Consider the following 16,418-nt stretch of genomic DNA (forward strand, 5'->3'; position numbering starts at 1 on the left):
ATGGTTGTTCGATCCAAAATGAGTCAGGATCATTTCATTGTGTAAGTCATCACATGCAAAATAGTCAGTTCAACTATCAAAATTAGTCAAGAACATAATACCATGAATAGGATATATGAATCCTTTGGAACATTTGATAAATTTATAAGAGCAATTGACAGGTGAAACTAGAACTTGACTAACAAAGCAGGAGTTTCACACATCTCAGATGACCAATCAAACAGTGTGTTTAGTCACCTGACAAGTGCTGTCCATGACTGTGAATGCTGCCAAAAATGTATGTAAAGAGCTTGACCATGCAGGACCAGTAAAATGTCTAAACATGGAGACACCTGGCCAGGTAAATGAACATGGGCAACTGCCTGCTCGAGGAGGAGGAGGAGGAAGAGGAGGAGGAGAAGGAGAAGGAAGAAGAGGAGGAGGATGAGGAAGAAGAGGAGGAGGAGGAGGAAGAAGAAAAGGAGGAGGAGGAAGAAGAAGAGGAGGAGGAAGAAGAGGAGGAGGAGGAGGAAGAAGAAGAGGAGGAGGAGTAGAAGGAGGAGGAGGAGGAGTAAGGGTGCGTGGTGGTGGAATAGGAGGAAGAGGAGAAGGAGAAGGAGTAAGGGTGGTGAAATAGAGGGAAGAAGCCGAGTAGGACGAAGACATCATCCCGCCCAGATGAAATTTGGGCCACAATTATAGACCATGTCATCAACCATGGCCTCACAATGGCGGAAGCAGGTCGCCGAGTGCATCTTAATGTGCCTCGCTCTACAGTCTCCTCCATCATCCAAACCTTTTGTAGAGAAAACAGATATTTAGTCAGTCAGTGATGGAATTATATGTTGTATAGGATAGGACACTGTGCATAAAGCAAGAAATATATTTGTTTACACATTTACCTATTCATTTGGTGCGAGTGTGATAGGCCTGGGATGTTATGATACTAAAATTGATAAGAAAAACATTGGAGAAAATAAACTATGGAACTATTCCATAAACTATGGAATTTGTATCATCATCATTGATGATGATACAGTTTACAGTAGTATTCCAGTCACTGTGCATTGATGCATTAGAATTGTGGTAAAGTTACTGTAAGTAAAACAACAATACAATTACATATGTAACTCATTCTGTAAGGAATACATAAGGTATACATTAAAGTTTTTCTCCATTGGTTTGGCTCATTTCTTGAAAAAGAAATTACATTCAGAAGTTTGATCCCTGAAAATGAGAAAAGTCTAGTAGGGCCTCACCTACCACTATATGTTATTGTATGGGACAATGTTAATTTCCACCGTGGCCCGCTCATCAGGGCCTCATCCAAGGATGGTCATAGTGTTCCTACCACCTTACTCTCCTTTCCTCAATCCTATCGAAGAGTTTAGCTCTGCTTGGAGGTGGGGAGTGTAGAAGCATCAGGTTTAAGATCAGAGGTCCCTGCTCCATGCACTGGATGCTGCTACAGCAGCTGTTCACAGGGCTGACAACTGCAACTCATTCCCCGTTCGACCTCAGCTCTCCTACTATCCCCCTCCCTCCTCCGTGCACTGTCTGGAAGAATGTGCCTGGCTCACGGAGCTTCACCTGAAGGACAGATTCATGGGGGCCCCTCCTCCCTCCATCTTCCCCACCCTCCTGAGCCTTGTGCATTGTGTTTTGTCTGCATATGTGCTATTTGTGTTGAACCGTGTAGTTTTTTTCTTGTACCTAAACATTGTACGCAGTGTAGAGATACGACTTTTTTTTGTCACCAATGCCCCACCCCCCCCATTGTAGACCATCTACATGCTGAACAAGGTTGCGCTGGGTTCGGGCATCACGGCCTGGGTCACAGCAGCATGACCTCAGTCAACTTCTCAAAATGTATGTGTATTTTTTGTTTGTCTGATCTTGTTCGAGATGTACTGGAACTAAATTTCCTTGTGAGGGATTAATAAAGTACGTTTGAATTTGAATTTGAAAGTACACAGTTAATGTATGTGTCAGAGGTCAGAGCTCCTCCCCCCACCCCCCTGGTCACGGGCGGTAGCTGTCTCCGGAGTTCTACACGCACTACATCTCCCAGCAACCCCAGCGTGCAGTTTCTGGATGCTGCACACCTGAATCTGAATTGCACAGAGCCTCGCTAAGTGTTCATGCCGCTCTGCCTGCATTCCTGGCGGTTCTTCTAAATCGAAGATCCTTATTCCCTGACCCTGTTTTGTCTCTGACTCCGTTTGCCTGCTCTGAGTCTCGCCTGGATCCTGACTACTCCAGTTTCTTCTCTGATGCTTCCATGCTCATTGTTGACCCCTGCATGCCTAACCCTGATATAGATTTGTGAACTTTCAGCTGTGCTTAGAAAACCTGCTGCAATTTAAATCAGACGTCTGCCGGTTTTGTGACAGAATGACTACATTTATTTACAGACTTGACCTGAGCTCTCTCTTTCTTATTTCATATTGTTGCACATAGAAAAAAGGACTTCAAGTTATTCAAGTCATAACCAGATGCCTTAGTAAAAATAGATCATCTGACATCAAGCATTAGAAATGTTCAACAGATTCACCCAAATCCACTTTCAAGCAGTAAGAGTGTGGCCTTTAACAAGCTCACATTTAATTGGCGAGAGTGGTTGCCATAGAATTATTGACTCAGAAAGACTCATACTAAATATTGCTTACTGCCGTTGTCTGGCTCCAATGTGGCAGCGTCCATAATGCAAAGAACATGGCAAATGAATTGACGTCATTTTGCTGTAGCCAGTTATAAACCATTTTCTATAGGTGATATTACACTCACTTGGTCCAGTTCACATACAGTATATACTTTACAGTAAATACTATAGAATAAAATACTATATAGAATAAAAGCCATGCAGCCTCATTATTCCCAGTTCTGGTACCCAGCCCGGATACAGGCCTGTGAAGGGCATCCAGTAACAATTTACTTGTGAAATGTCACATCTTTGTTTTTCCAGCTCTGTTTTTGCAATTGTAGCATGGCAGTGAGACGGCAAGTTGCTCTTTTTTAATATGGTGTCGAACTTTGCATATATAGCTTACCTCGCAGTGCAGCGTCTCTAGCCCATTAACTCCTTGGTTTACTCATTATTAGTCTCACGGTTGTTGTTCTTGTTACAAAACTCAATGAGTCAAATATACAACTTAGTTTTAACTTGGGATGGTACCAAAACTCTGTACCAAGTTGCTATTGGTACCATTTTAAAAACAAAGATTTTGGGAGGCCGGTAAAAGAGGCCATGCAGATGCACAGCACACCTGTGTGGTGATTCAGTCAAAATGCAGAGGGCATAACCAGTGAAAGTTTGGTTGTACTTTACAGCAAAAGATTCTAATTCAGAGTGATGTGTACAATGCTAAGAAAAAAGTGAAATACGTGTTTGCTTCCATGTGTGCGTAAAGGGAGATGCTGCGCTGCAGTGCAGACTGTCACGGAAATAATGCATCTTAGGCACATTTAAATGCTCTCCTTCACCCTGTCACACTGCTTCATCATACTTAAATGTTTATAGGGGAAAAACTAAAAAATGTAATTTTTGTAATTACATTTTTTTATTTTATTTTGCTTATATTGAATATATTTTGTTGTGGAAATCAGACATTGAGTATTGAAAAAATATTTATTACTTTACCAAATTTAATAGCTCCATGAATTTGCTTAAGTTGTATATGAGATACAGTTGCCATGCTTGATGTTCTGATCATTAATTAAAATATATTTCACTATTTTATTTAAGTGAAAGATGAATTTATATTCTGACAAAGTTTTTCTAATTCATACTCTATAAAAAAAAACAGTGAGAATTTGTCTGCCATACCAATACAAACACCCCTGATTACTATTATGCATTTTATATTTTGCTTTGTATTGCTTTTTTCTGTTTATTTCAGGTTCAATGATGGTTAGTGACAAACTGTCAGTAAACCTTAAACTAAAAAGATAACTGACTTAAACTAAAAAATAAGTGAGAATGAGAATCACAGACTGAGCGCGTGGGATGAGTCATGGGTAACCTTAGATCTTTATGTGCGCATGCGTAGTGTGGAGAATTTCATCGATAACAGATGACAGTTAACGTTTGATACCAAGCTGGAGTCTCTTAATTCATGTTTTTATTCATTTACAAACAGCGGACAAAGCTAATACTAGAACCCCGACATGATAGTCAGATTTTGACGGAGACAGGAAGATGTTTATGTAGAAACCAAGTAACCAGGAAGTGCTAAGGAAACGCTGTCGCCGCCTCGCTGATTATGAGATTGTTGTGTTGTTCTTCACTGGGGAAAGCTACCGGGATTTCAGCCCTTTTCATCGTAGGGTTTGCCCTCATTTTGAAGTATTTTGACGACGACACCGTTCCGGTAAAATATTTAAGGTAAATGACGTCCGTGGGTTCACGTTTACTCCACACCTGGACGCTGACTGATTACAGCTGTGAAACCCTACAGATTATTGGGATTTAACTAAACCTACTGATGAATAATAGAGCAATAAGTGATTTGTATTCATACATATAGTTGTAAAGTATATTGTTTAGGATTTCTCTTCTGTTCACTCTTATTTTTTCAGCAGCGTGTCTAGAAATTGTTTTAACCCTTGTGCTGTCTTAGATGACCCCACCCTTACGTTGACGTGTTCTACCTACCATGACAAAGGTGGATAAAGGTGAAAAGATTTCATGTAATCCATGGACACCAGTGAGGTTCACAAATCATTGAAGAAAAAAGGTTCAGCGCACTGTCTAGTGGGTCTAGATGACCCAACTCCCAATGTTAAAGTGCCTATGATAGCACAAGGGTTAACGGGAGCAAATATGGGCACAGATTTGGGAAAGGGGGGCTTCTGCAGCATGCGTTCATTTCTGTTATGGTCAGGGTAAATACTCGATTCTGATTGGCTGCTGGGTGTACATTATAAGACGGACGTCGTTTAACACATAATGCCAAGTTGCAGTGGCTGGACACACCCCTACTTATTTTGACACAATCCTGGTAGAACTTTCTGTGAACGCATGAAGGATTGGATCCGTTTTTTCTTCTTTGGTCCACAGTATGTCTGAAGACATCGAAGCCCAGGAGGAACATTTCAGGCGTCAGAACCAAAGCTGCTTCATCCTCGGTGCTTCTGGGGAAACAGGGAAGGTGTTGCTGGAAGAACTTCTCCAGCGCAACATCTACTCCAGGATAACACTGATCGGGCGGAGAAAGCTGACCTTTGAGGGCGAAGCCTATAAGAACCTGGTTGGTGGTTAGTGAACCTGGTTGCACAGAATCCAGGGTGTTCTCTTCAACAGGTCATCATTTTGAATCCTCACAGGTACAGGAAGTGGTTGACTTTGAGAAGCTGGACGAATATGCTGCTGCCTTCCAGGGCCACCATGTGGGCTACTGTTGTCTGGGAACAACCAGAGCCAAAGCAGGAGCGGTGAGTTCATGCCGCCGCCATCAGCCCTGCCTGCTGGGAGTGTCTTTAGTGATTAGGAATGACTCAGCGATTTTTATCTGCACACTTCATCAGGGAGCGGGGAACATGAATACATCCAGTTTGTTTAGGTCATTAACAGAGCTTGCAGGCTGACAAACATTACTAAGAAAACGACAATGACTGGTTACAGACATGACAAAGTTGTGGTTATATCATGTGGGACATGTTAGTTTTTTTTTTTTGCTATGTTGAAGGATGTTATTTCTTATTGCACACAGAAAGAAAAAGCTTTCATATTTTGAGGCTTTCTGTGATTTCTTTTTTTTGACTGCTCCTCCTTAAAGTCCCTCTCTGATCATCTTTTGTCTATTTTAAAGGGCTTATATGCTTTTCTTAAGCATTTCAGAGTAAACTATATCTATATACACAATAATAGATTACCTTTGGCACACTAAAGAAATGTTTTTAATGATATCTGAGTTATTTTGGCAGTTCATTTCCCTACCCGTAAGTAAGATGACTCGATCTCTGAGGCTCCGCCTTTCGCTCCTTGAGGGTACCACCCATTTCATGACGTCATCCTAGAGTCTGTTGTAGAGTCTGTGTTTCACACATAAAAACAAACAACATCTGATCTTTTGCAAAGATGCATGTGCATATTGTGCATATAAAAGGAAAGCGTTTTTGCCGATGAGCACTAGCTTCACGAAGAAAGTGTGTGGGTGTGTGTGTGTGTGTGTGTGTGTGTTAGCGTTAGCCTGGGGCCAGTGCTGGCATTGCAGACTCTTCCTGGAAGGGGCTGTTCCTCACTTTGTGACTTCACAATGTGAGGACCCACTCGATACATAAAGTTTAGCCAAAATTGCAAAATGGGTTTATACAAAAATGCACCTTGTTTCAGAAGATCCATTAAAAAAAAGGAGTCAACCTTTTAATACAACGAAAAGCTCGTTTGTAAAAAGTTGGTTTTGCATGGGCCCTTTAAAAGCGTTCTCTGTGGTCTTTTAATTATGATCTGGCAGTTATTTGCCAAAATAAATAAAAAAGCCTGTCATTATTTAGAACATAGTTTCTGCAGAGCGGCACGGTGGAGCAGTGGTTAGCGCCACCCCATCAACCTTTCCGTTCTCCCCCGTGCATGCGTGGGTTTTCTGTGGGGACTCCGGCTTCCTCCCACTGTCGAAAAACATGCTTTATAGGTGAATTGGTTAATCTAAATTATCCCTAGGTGTGAATGTGGGAGTGCGTGGGTGTGTGATTGTGGACACTCTACCCTGCGACAGACTGGCGACTTGTCCAGGGACCTTCTAACAGCCCCGTCACCCCAAAAGGGGATAAACGAAGATGAATGAATAGTTTCTGCAGAGTGGTTCATTAGAAAGTCACCTATGAGTTGGGGGTGGGAGTGTTGGCGGGGCGTAAACCTACCCCCTTCCCATAATTCATCTGTTTTCATTCGTTAGCTTACAAGCTCTCACAACCAGTGTAACAAAAATAGGGAGCGATATTGGTGGTAATCTTGGACAGATTGGAAATGGAAATGGATGTATCAAGTTTCACTGCTCCCATTTGTTGAACCTTTTTGCCAAAAAACATCAGACATTGGTTATTTTCCTGTCTGTAACGTCAGCTGGAGTTGAAAAAGAAGGCAGTGCACAGCATTGTAATCTGAATCTTTGCTTTTACTATGGACTAAAGGCCAACTAAACAGACTGAAAAGTGAGGTCTTTTTTTAAATGAATCTAACAGTTCAGTTATTGATTGTCATCCTTGTCTAATTTATCAAGCCCCTGTCATGTGAGCATTAACAGTGCAGCATTCAAGAAACCCATCAAGAAGAGTGACTTATTTAGTTTTCTCAAATGATCTTTGTTAAATTTGAACATTTATGTATTTCCTCCTTTTTATTAGGAGGTCAGACCCAGTAGGCAGAGCTGAAATCTCCTGTTAGTTTGTGCGATTAGTTTCACACTTGAGTGTGGGGATCGTCTGCTTTCACTGATGGTGGGCTCTTTCAGAGGCAGAAACCTCATTTCTTCTCCACTGTCTAGTTTCTTTATTTGTTCATGCTCTAACGAACTGTGAAGCCATGTTCACACCTCCCTCGGCAAAGCACGTTGAAGCGACCACTTTCAACGAAGAGTCCACGTTTAACCAGTGTAAATGGGTGTCCTGGGCTTCTGCGTTCTAAACCTTGGCATGAATGTGTAGCTACACACATTTCAAATGCCATTTTTGTGCTCTACGCACAAAACGCGCAGCCATTGAATGTGCATTGAAAGTTAAACCAGCTCAAACTTTGACCAGTCGGGGACTCTAATTTTCTAATGATGTGTGGATGAATCACAGAATTGTCAACAGTTTGAAAGTTCATCATTGAGGAGAAATTAGTATGTGCGCTCTATGCCCGGCTGGAATTATATTACACCAAGTCTTTCATGTATCAGAGTAGAGCTATGAAAGAAAAAGCCTAGAGCAACATTCATCAGATTTCCACCGCTTTGACATTTCACACCAAGACTCTACCAACTGTAGGTGGAGGACATGCACTAGTAAACAGTAGAAAGAAGAAGAGGCCCCTCCCTGACAGAGGCTGCACAACCAGAACACTATAGGCTAAATGCGCGTCACATCCCTGGTGTGAACATTGCTTCAGACACAATAGCAGTTATTAAAAAAAAAAAAAGGATGATAAACATAAACAAGTTGTCTTGGCAAAAACAATAAGATATTGATCAATAATGAGATACAGTCAGGACCATAAATATTTGGAAAGAGACACATTTTTTCTAATTGTGTTTCTGTACATTACCACAGGGAATTTTAAATAAAACAACTCAGATGCCATTGAAGTGCATTTGAGATGCTACAAAACCCAGCATCTGGTGATGTCCATGAGTTCTAGACTCTGGAACTCTCTACCTCCGGACCTCAGAAACATCGGGTCTCTCTCACAATTCGCCAAAAAACTGAAAACTCATCTTTTCCAACTCGCCTATTCCCTCCGATAATTTCCTATTTCTGGCCTATTTATATGTATATTTTATTGTGCATTCGATTGCTTTTATTTTATTTTTATTTTCACTTTTATGTACGGCGACCTTGGGTTCCTTGAAAGGCGCCTAACAAATAAAATTTATTATTATTATTATTATTATTAGACTTCAGGCTGTCATTGCCAACAAAGGGATTTCTACCAAATATTAGTAATGAGCATTTTGTTTTCAGTTATTTCATCTGTCCAATTACTTACGAGCCCATGAAATGAAGGGATTGTGTTTAAATGTTTACATGCTTAAATTTTTCCCATTTTTGTGCAATCTTTTTGTTCAACCCATGGAAGCTGAAAGTCTGCACTTCAATGGCATCTGAGTTGTTTTATTTAAAATTCACTGTGGTAATGTACAGAAACTGAATTAGAAAGAATGTGTCTCTGTCCAAATATGTATAGTCCTGACTGTATTTACTCCCCTTCTGTCTTTAGGTTGGTAAGTGCCTCTTTGATGCTCTTTTACTTGAACTGGGTTAAATCAGGGAGTTCTTTATGTCTGATCTTGCTTGTAAATTGTAATATTTGAATATCATTCCTTTTGTCTTCAGGATGGATTTGTGCGAGTCGATCATGACTATGTCCTGAAATCAGCAGAGCTCGCCAAGGTGGGAGGCTGCAAACAGTTTCACTTGGAGTCCTCCAGAGGAGCCAACAAAGACAGCAGTTTCCTTTACCTCAAAGTCAAGGTCTTCTGTTTGTAGTCTTCATGTTGATTTCCAGCCAAACATGTTTTTGCGAAAATGTTTTTGCTTTAAATGGTTTGCACTTGAATATCTAAATTCATGTATGCTTTTCTTTAAGGGCCAAGTGGAGGCAGAGATTGAGGCTCTGGATTTTGACAGATTCTCCATTTACAGGCCAGGGTGAGTCATTTCCTATTTTGGATTGAAGCCATCCACTGCATATGAGAATTGGACTAAGTGACCCCTCCCCTTTGGCGTTCCAAACAGGAAGTGCCTGCTTGCTCCAAGATGCCAAAATCCCATAGACTTGTATAGAGTAATAAACAGCTGTTAATAACCATTCTTGATCCAATACCTTTTTTTAACGCTTTAACATGTAATCCTCTATTTTTTCATGATATTTGTCTTTGATCGCAAGTTATTCAAGTTGTAAACTGATCTAGCCCCCACAAAATGTTTGAAAGATTTTGTTTATGCAAAATAGAAAAATTGTGCTGAGAACCTCTGCGAAACAGTGAGACCACAGAGAGTGAACCACATTAAAGCAAGGGATCACTGCACCTTTTAAGTGGTGGGGTCTAGAGGGGACTTCCAACAAGCTAACTCCTGATTAGCGAGAGTTGTTATCATGGACGTAGAAATGCTGACTCAGACTGATTTGGACCAATTACTGATGTTGTCTGGCTTCAACATGGCAGCGTCCGTATTCTGAAAAAATGGCGACTGAATTAACTTCATTTGGTTGGAGCTGGAACTAAACTGTTTTCTGTATTAAATGCAACTGACTAAATATTTTAAGGAATAAAGTTTTATTCAAATTCAAGTCACTTAAACATAATTTCACTTAATCTATTTGTGTGTCAAAGTGAACTGCACTAAAAAGGTTTTAACTAACTTCCAACGTTCGCCGTTTACTGTAGCTTAATCGGGCTAACCCAACTCAGACTTTTTTTTCTGTTCCAGAGTTCTGCTGGTCGACAGGCAGGAGAGTCGGCCCGGCGAATGGTTAGCCAGGAAGTTCTTCGCCGCTGTCAATACAGTGGTCACTTCTTCCATGTCTGTTCCAATTCAAGCCGTGGCAAAGGCCATGGTGTCAAACACTCTGCTTCAGCCCGAGAAGAAGACGGAGATCCTTGAGAACAAAGCGATTGCTGCTCTGGGGAAGACTGTGAAGAAATAAAAGAAAAGCTGCTCTAAAGTGAGAAAAATCTTGTCCAAACCAGTCTTCATCAGTTGGGCAGATAATACAGATTTCCAATATTTTTGCTTAGGAAAAAAATTTCTACCTTTATTACTTGAGGAAAAAAAAGGTTATTCTTTTTCCAAATAAGGATTTTTCACAAATACTCTAAAAACATGTTCAAAGTAACAATTTGTGAGTTTGAACTGTGGCTAAGGAAAGCTGTCAAAACCAAGCAGAGGCAGCAACAGTGTGTCATTACTGTCCCCGTGTGGCGTGGTGGAGAACTGATGTAGCTGCTTCTCAGAGATGAAATCTCAGTTAATGATTCAGATTTGATCATTTCAAAAAGCAAAGACAGCTCCTGAATGGAATGTAGCGCATTTGTTTTTTATTTTGTAGGAAAATTAAATTAATAAAAAAAAGCCTTCTAAAGGAAAACTAATTTCTTTGACTAGTTATTTATAATTGTCATGGAGCATTCCATCTGAATGTCCTGCAGCAGACACGACTAGGTCTCCCTTTTTTTTACTCCAAAACTCAGCTTCTCTCTATAGTGTAAAAAAATGTCACTTTTCCAACAATTTTCTGTCCCACATCACAACTTCCTGGAGATAAAGCAACAGTCTGGCAGATGTAACATCACTTTTAGCCAACTAGACATTTAAGTAAAAAAGTGTGCACTTAATTGTGCGCACTTTTTTTTTCCTTTTAGAACTCTCCTTGTTTCGTTCCATTAAAATAGTAAAGTGTGGGAAAACATCTTTGGTGACATCTAGTGGTTCATTTCTGAAAGCCAGCGTGGGAAATGAACATCAGGAACTGCAAGCTGGGACTTGCACCACTGTTTTATCTCATAAATGTCATAAAACAATAAAAGAGTTTATTGAGTAAAATACTGTTGTTTTTTTTTGCATTACCAAATCTAAAAATATTTGTAAGGGAATTGACAAAAGTATTAAATGTAGGACGAGTGAAGTTGGCGTGTATTTCTGGAGAGCTAAATTAGGAGAACTGTACTGAAATTATCTATCCATCCATCTTCAGAACTCCTGCACTAGAGCCTGGAGCCTATCCCAGCTATTGTAATGGAATTTCAAAAACAATAGCTTGTAAATAACTTGTATTGTTTTGTACCTAAACTGGTTAAAACTAAATTGGGGTGTTATAGAATGTACTGGGATTGTTGTTATGGATGTAAAAACTTACTTGGGGAATGTGTGAATAGGACTGTGACTGTAAAAGCACTTTGGGCCATAGAAAAGTGCTGTGCAAGTATACACCATTTACCAGCGCAGTGGTTAGATCTCTTGCCTCACAGCAATAAGAGCCTGGTTCAAATCCCGGCTGTGGAGTTTGCATGTTCTTCCTGTGCGTCTGTGGGTTTTGTCCAGCCACAGTCTACTTCATAGGTTAATTGGTGAGTCTGAATCTGAATATGTGTCTGTGGCCCTGCAACAGGTTGGTGACCTGTTGTGCACCCTGCCTTCCCGACAGTAGCCGGATTGACTTCAGCATATCTGGGACCCCAAATAGATAACATGAAGTTATAAATGAGGAAGTATCATGTCAGTAATACAATGCAGGCAGAAATGTCTTTATATATGTCTCAGGAACTGCCTGTACCACCCATGGAGCCTGCATGTATTTGTTGCATAAACACATTAAAATGCATTAAAAATTGTCGAATTTTGTCCCTAAGATCTCCTGTTTCCAGCTGCAGCTTGTGCGTGTCTTAGTAAATGCAATGCAGATGAAACAGAGAAAAGTCCGGCTATAGCCCACATGAAAAGACTTGCGCTTAGTAGTTCTCTTCGTATATCTTCTTCACCACAAAATCACATTAGAGCATCATGCAAGAGGAGTGATCTGGATTATAAATTACCCAAAAAGATCTAATAGATCTACTGTCCATTGAAATACAATGAGCTGTTGAAGGAGCTGATTTCTCTTTTTACTTCAACAGAACTGTTTTTTTTTTTTTTTTTTTTTTTTTCTTTTTTCTTTTTTATAAGATGTTATCAGACATAGATGAAACCATTTACTTACCCATGACAAAATGGGAGTCTGAGCTATCATTGAATTCTAGTGATCAATTTTGGCTACAGATCTGTTTGAATGCCTTTAATATGACCAAAAGCCCTAATCTGCAACTTATTCAATACAAGATTCTCCACAGAACTCACTACACCGGACAGAGGTTATTTAAAATGGGTCTCAATCAGTCTGCTACATGCACACAGTGCATAGGTAACAACATAGACGACTATTTGCATGCCCTGTGGGTCTGTCCACCTGTCCAATCATTCTGGCGTAAGGTTTGTGAGGATTTATCAATCTGGTTTAATCATAAGATTCCTGCTTGCCCCAAATTCTGCTTATTAGGTGACCTGAATAACATCAACATGGAATCTAACAAGGCTTATATGGTTCTCACCGCTGTATGTATAGCAAAGAAAACTATCCTCCTAAACTGGAAATCTAAAAATAATCTTAGCATCAACCACTACAGAAACCTCATGTCAGAGCATATTAGTTCAGAGATAATGTCCTCCACAAAAAACCTGTCGGCTTCAGACTCTCCCTGGCTCCAGCTGGTTAGTCACATCACCTAGTGGGGGTGGGATGGTGATAGGTTGAGCCGGGTCCTGGCTGGTTGGCTGGGCCGGGGTGGGTTTGGGCTCTGCCGGGCCTGTCGTTCTCCCGGTTCGGGGCTCTGGTTGCCTGGGTGGGGTGGTGGTGGGGGCGCACACTCTGCCGGCAACTTGGCAGGGGTTCCTGGGCGGGTGCCTGCTGGGCGCAGGGTAGGCAGTGCGGCTGACCGGGAACGGCGGCCGGGTGCCGTGCTGGGTGGCTGGTCGCCGTGGCGGGGGCTGGGGGGGGGGCTTGGGGCTCTGGGGCCTGGGGTCGTCTGCCCGTGGCCGGTGTTTCGCCCGTGGCCGGTAGTTGGCGCGTGGCCTGGCCCCCCGGGGGTCGGCGCCGCAGTCACAGCAGGGGTTAATGGGTTCACTTGGGTGGGTTTATTTCATTATTATTATTATTATTATATTAATTATTTTATTATTATTATTATTAGTATTATTAGTATTATTATTATTATTATTATTATTATTACTTATTTATTTTTTGGGGGGGGGGGCTGGGGGGGCAGTGTGCTAGTCCTTAGGGGGGCCAGGGTATGAATGGTGGGGCTGGACCCCCTGCCCCCCCGTTCTGGCACCGGGACCCTTCCTTGCTGGCTGTCTCTCGGCGCCGCGAGGCTCTGGCCTCCGACTGCGGCTGGCTTGGCGTTTCTGGCTGCCCGGCCGCTCTGGGAGGGGGGGCGCCTACCGCGGCCGGCTGGGGGGCCGGTCGCTCGGGGGAGCCTTCTCCCCCGGTTGTGCCCATCCGCCCGCTCCTCCCCGGTCTCACCCAAACAAATATTGCACACAGGCACATAGGGCCCCGGGATCTGGATGGGAGGGGTATGCTGGCGGGGCTCACTGGGGATGCCCCTCTCTGGGTTCTCGTTGGCACCCGCCCTCCTCCCCGCTTTTTACTTGCATATTAGACACTCTGATTCATCTAGGGCCTTGTGGAGAGGGTCTGGTGGAGGGGGGCACGGTGAAACATCCGTGCTCACCTTTCGCTGGCCCCCCCACAATTTTAACTTCCTCTGTAGACACACACACTGCATGCTAGCAGCACACACACAGCAAATACACACCACTCACAGAGGGACTCCGGAGTGGGGGGCTTTGCGGCTTGGCAGCGGTGGATCCCCCCACACTGGTGACCTCCTATTTTACCTGCAGCACACACACAGCACTCCCACACCTCCATACATGGGTGGGGTCGGGGGGGGGGCGGCCGGTCTTCACCCGCCTGGTCCTCTCAGGGCGGCCGGGCTTATGGGTGTCCTGTCGGCTGCGGGAGGGGTCGGGCATGCGGCGCTGGGGGTCGGCCGGCTGGGGGGGGGGTTGCTGCTTGGCGGCGGGGGTAGGGAGGGTAACCAGATGATTATGAGTATGTGTGTGTGAGTGCATGGGTAGGACCGACCTGGGGGCTGGCTCGCTGGGACCCTCTGGGGCTTTCCCTCCCCATCACAGAGAGGGGAGGGCACTGAGAGGGTTGGGGAGGGGGGGTCAGATATTATGGCGGGGGGTGTGGTAGTGCGTAGGGTTTTAGGGGGGTGGCTGTGGCTGTGGGTGCGTGGCGATCCCTGGGTTGCTAAGGTCGCGGGCCTGGGCTGGCTTGCGGGGACGGGGCGCCGGTCGGGTGGTGGCCGGCTCTTGGGTTCCGGGGGCCCTGGCTTCGTCCCTGGCCTTTGTCTCGGTGTCCGGCGCCCGGTGGCCCCCATGACTGCCGCCTGGTACGGCTAAGTGCTCCTGTCTTGTGGCCTGGGGGCCGGACACTGGGTTCGCTTGTGCCTCTGGGCATTGGGGGGGCCCCTGTAGGGGGGCCCTCTCTGTGCCTGGCTGGTGGGGTGGGCGGTCCCCTCCTCCTCCCCTCCCGGGCTGCCTGGGTCCGGATGCTGGGGGGGCTTCTGGCCTGGGGGGCTCTCCTCCCCTCTCCTGGTCTGGCTGGTCTGGCTGGGTAGGATCTGGCTCCCTTTATGAACACACGGTTCACGTCGGCAGCATGCATGTATCTCCACCCCCACGTGCACGTGCACACTCCACACTGCTCCCTGTCTGCTTCATCCCTCCTCCTTACCTACAGTGTATTGATGGACAGTTTTTTTTTTCTCGCTCATCTTAGTGTCAGATTTTCACCTTTGATGTAACATTCGTCTTTCCAGCAGATCTGGTATAATTGTTACAGCTTAAATTAATAACTTAGTCAAATCAGTGCTTGTATCCCCCACCTTTTCACCTTTCTTCCTTTTACTCTCTTCCACCCTCCCCTCACATTCTTCCCCTCTCCCTCCCCACACACACTAAATGTAAAAAAAAAAAAGAAAAAAAAACAGAACTGTTTTGAACTCAATTCTACTCTTACTTGAGCAGAACTTTGACCTGTATATGACAAGACAATTAGACACACATGGGTGTAGAACTCCAGGCCTCAAGGGCCGGTCTGTCTGCGTGTTTTCTGGATATCATTGTCCTCCTTGTGTTCAGTGTATTGAAAACTGATATTCAGGCATAACTTTAGTGCCTATAACTCTCCTATATGGAATTGTCTGTACAGTTTACATAGAAACAAATCTTTGTTTTACAGGAATTAGTTAAACCAGGGTGCTTGCTCAGTGTTAAAATGATTGATAATAGTGGAATGACCTGCAGCCGGATTAAAACTAATATTCAAATGCTGCTTCCCTCTCTGTTGCTTAATGGTCAATCTATTTCTAATCCACAACTGTCCATTTAATTGATCTAAAAATTGTTCTCTATATTTACCAAAAATTGTGTTTAAAAAAACATTAAGTTCTCATTTTCTTACATTTCCTGTTACTCCAAAATGCAAAGAAAATTCATTTCAAAATTATTAATTTATTTACCCAAACAAGGCGCTTTTATGTTGTTGTTTTTTAGGAAAACAGCTGTACTTTCTGTCATGTTTATGTAGGTACAATGAATTTTTTAGTTTTTGAATGCATATATCTCATTAGTTTTTTTGGGAGGATTTTTCCTGTTGGCATTGCACAAAGCCTCCTATTTAAGAAAATGAGGAAAAATTCTTTAGCAATCTCAAGAGGAGATACATTAATGTGTTTTTTTAGTTTTATTAATACTTGGTCAATTTTATTTTCACAAAGAAGTGTTTTTAAGTGTTTTTAGCCATCCATCCATCCAGTTGATTTTTTCATACTCACCTGGATTAGGTGGGTTCAGCCAATAAGCGCAAAATACAGCAGGATTGTGTCGGAAAATAGGCAGCAATCCCTCCTGGGATTTTTTTCCAGTTCTCCGGTGCAGTAGGTGGCGCTACTGCTTCGTTATACTGGTTTCTAACACCAGCAGCAGAGGCGAAGTTCTAAGGCGACATCATGGCGGGATCCGCAGACCCACGTGAGTGATGTAAATAACGAAAAAAAAACCCTGAAACAGAAACTTTGAACAGAATCAAACATATTTACGGGCTAGTATTGTTTATTGTTCTGTCGGCC

General features: G+C 43.1%; 2 protein-coding genes across 3 annotated transcripts in view; both read left to right on the top strand.

Annotated features, from left to right (window-relative positions):
- Positions 1-4,023: 4,023 nt before the first annotated feature.
- htatip2 (HIV-1 Tat interactive protein 2) lies at positions 4,024-12,013 on the top strand. Of its 2 annotated transcripts, none has more exons than XM_011487383.3 (6): positions 4,024-4,363; positions 5,039-5,228; positions 5,305-5,412; positions 9,013-9,150; positions 9,322-9,327; positions 10,111-10,349. In XM_011487383.3, exons 1-6 carry the CDS (start codon positions 4,242-4,244, stop codon positions 10,282-10,284), a joined length of 738 nt encoding a protein of 245 aa, XP_011485685.1. In that variant the 5' UTR covers positions 4,024-4,241; the 3' UTR covers positions 10,285-10,349. The 2 variants fall into 2 exon arrangements, with proteins under 2 accessions (XP_011485685.1, XP_004066870.1); XM_004066822.4 differs by having other exon boundaries at positions 4,025-4,363; positions 9,266-9,327; positions 10,111-12,013.
- Positions 12,014-16,242: 4,229 nt separating this feature from the next.
- prmt3 (protein arginine methyltransferase 3) overlaps positions 16,243-16,418 on the top strand; it is an 83,108-nt gene continuing 82,932 nt past the window's right edge. The window contains exon 1 of the mRNA XM_004066823.4: positions 16,243-16,320. Coding sequence (XP_004066871.1) covers positions 16,299-16,320 — 22 coding nt within the window. The 5' untranslated portion in view covers positions 16,243-16,298. The remainder of the gene's footprint in view (positions 16,321-16,418) is intronic.

Source organism: Oryzias latipes, chromosome 3 (genome assembly GCF_002234675.1).
Source record: "Oryzias latipes chromosome 3, ASM223467v1".
Classification (NCBI taxonomy): Eukaryota; Metazoa; Chordata; class Actinopteri; order Beloniformes; family Adrianichthyidae; genus Oryzias; species Oryzias latipes.

What these genes read in the sequence shown, in the direction of transcription:
- htatip2 (XM_004066822.4), top strand. Translation starts at nt 4,242, where the DNA reads ATGAGATTGTTGTGTTGTTCTTCACTGGGGAAAGCTACCGGGATTTCA. An exon ending in GCGAAGCCTATAAGAACCTG is followed by an intron (nt 5,229 to 5,304) that starts GTTGGTGGTTAG and finishes GAATCCTCACAG; the next exon opens with GTACAGGAAGTGGTTGACTT. An exon ending in CCAGAGCCAAAGCAGGAGCG is followed by an intron (nt 5,413 to 9,012) that starts GTGAGTTCATGC and finishes TTTTGTCTTCAG; the next exon opens with GATGGATTTGTGCGAGTCGA.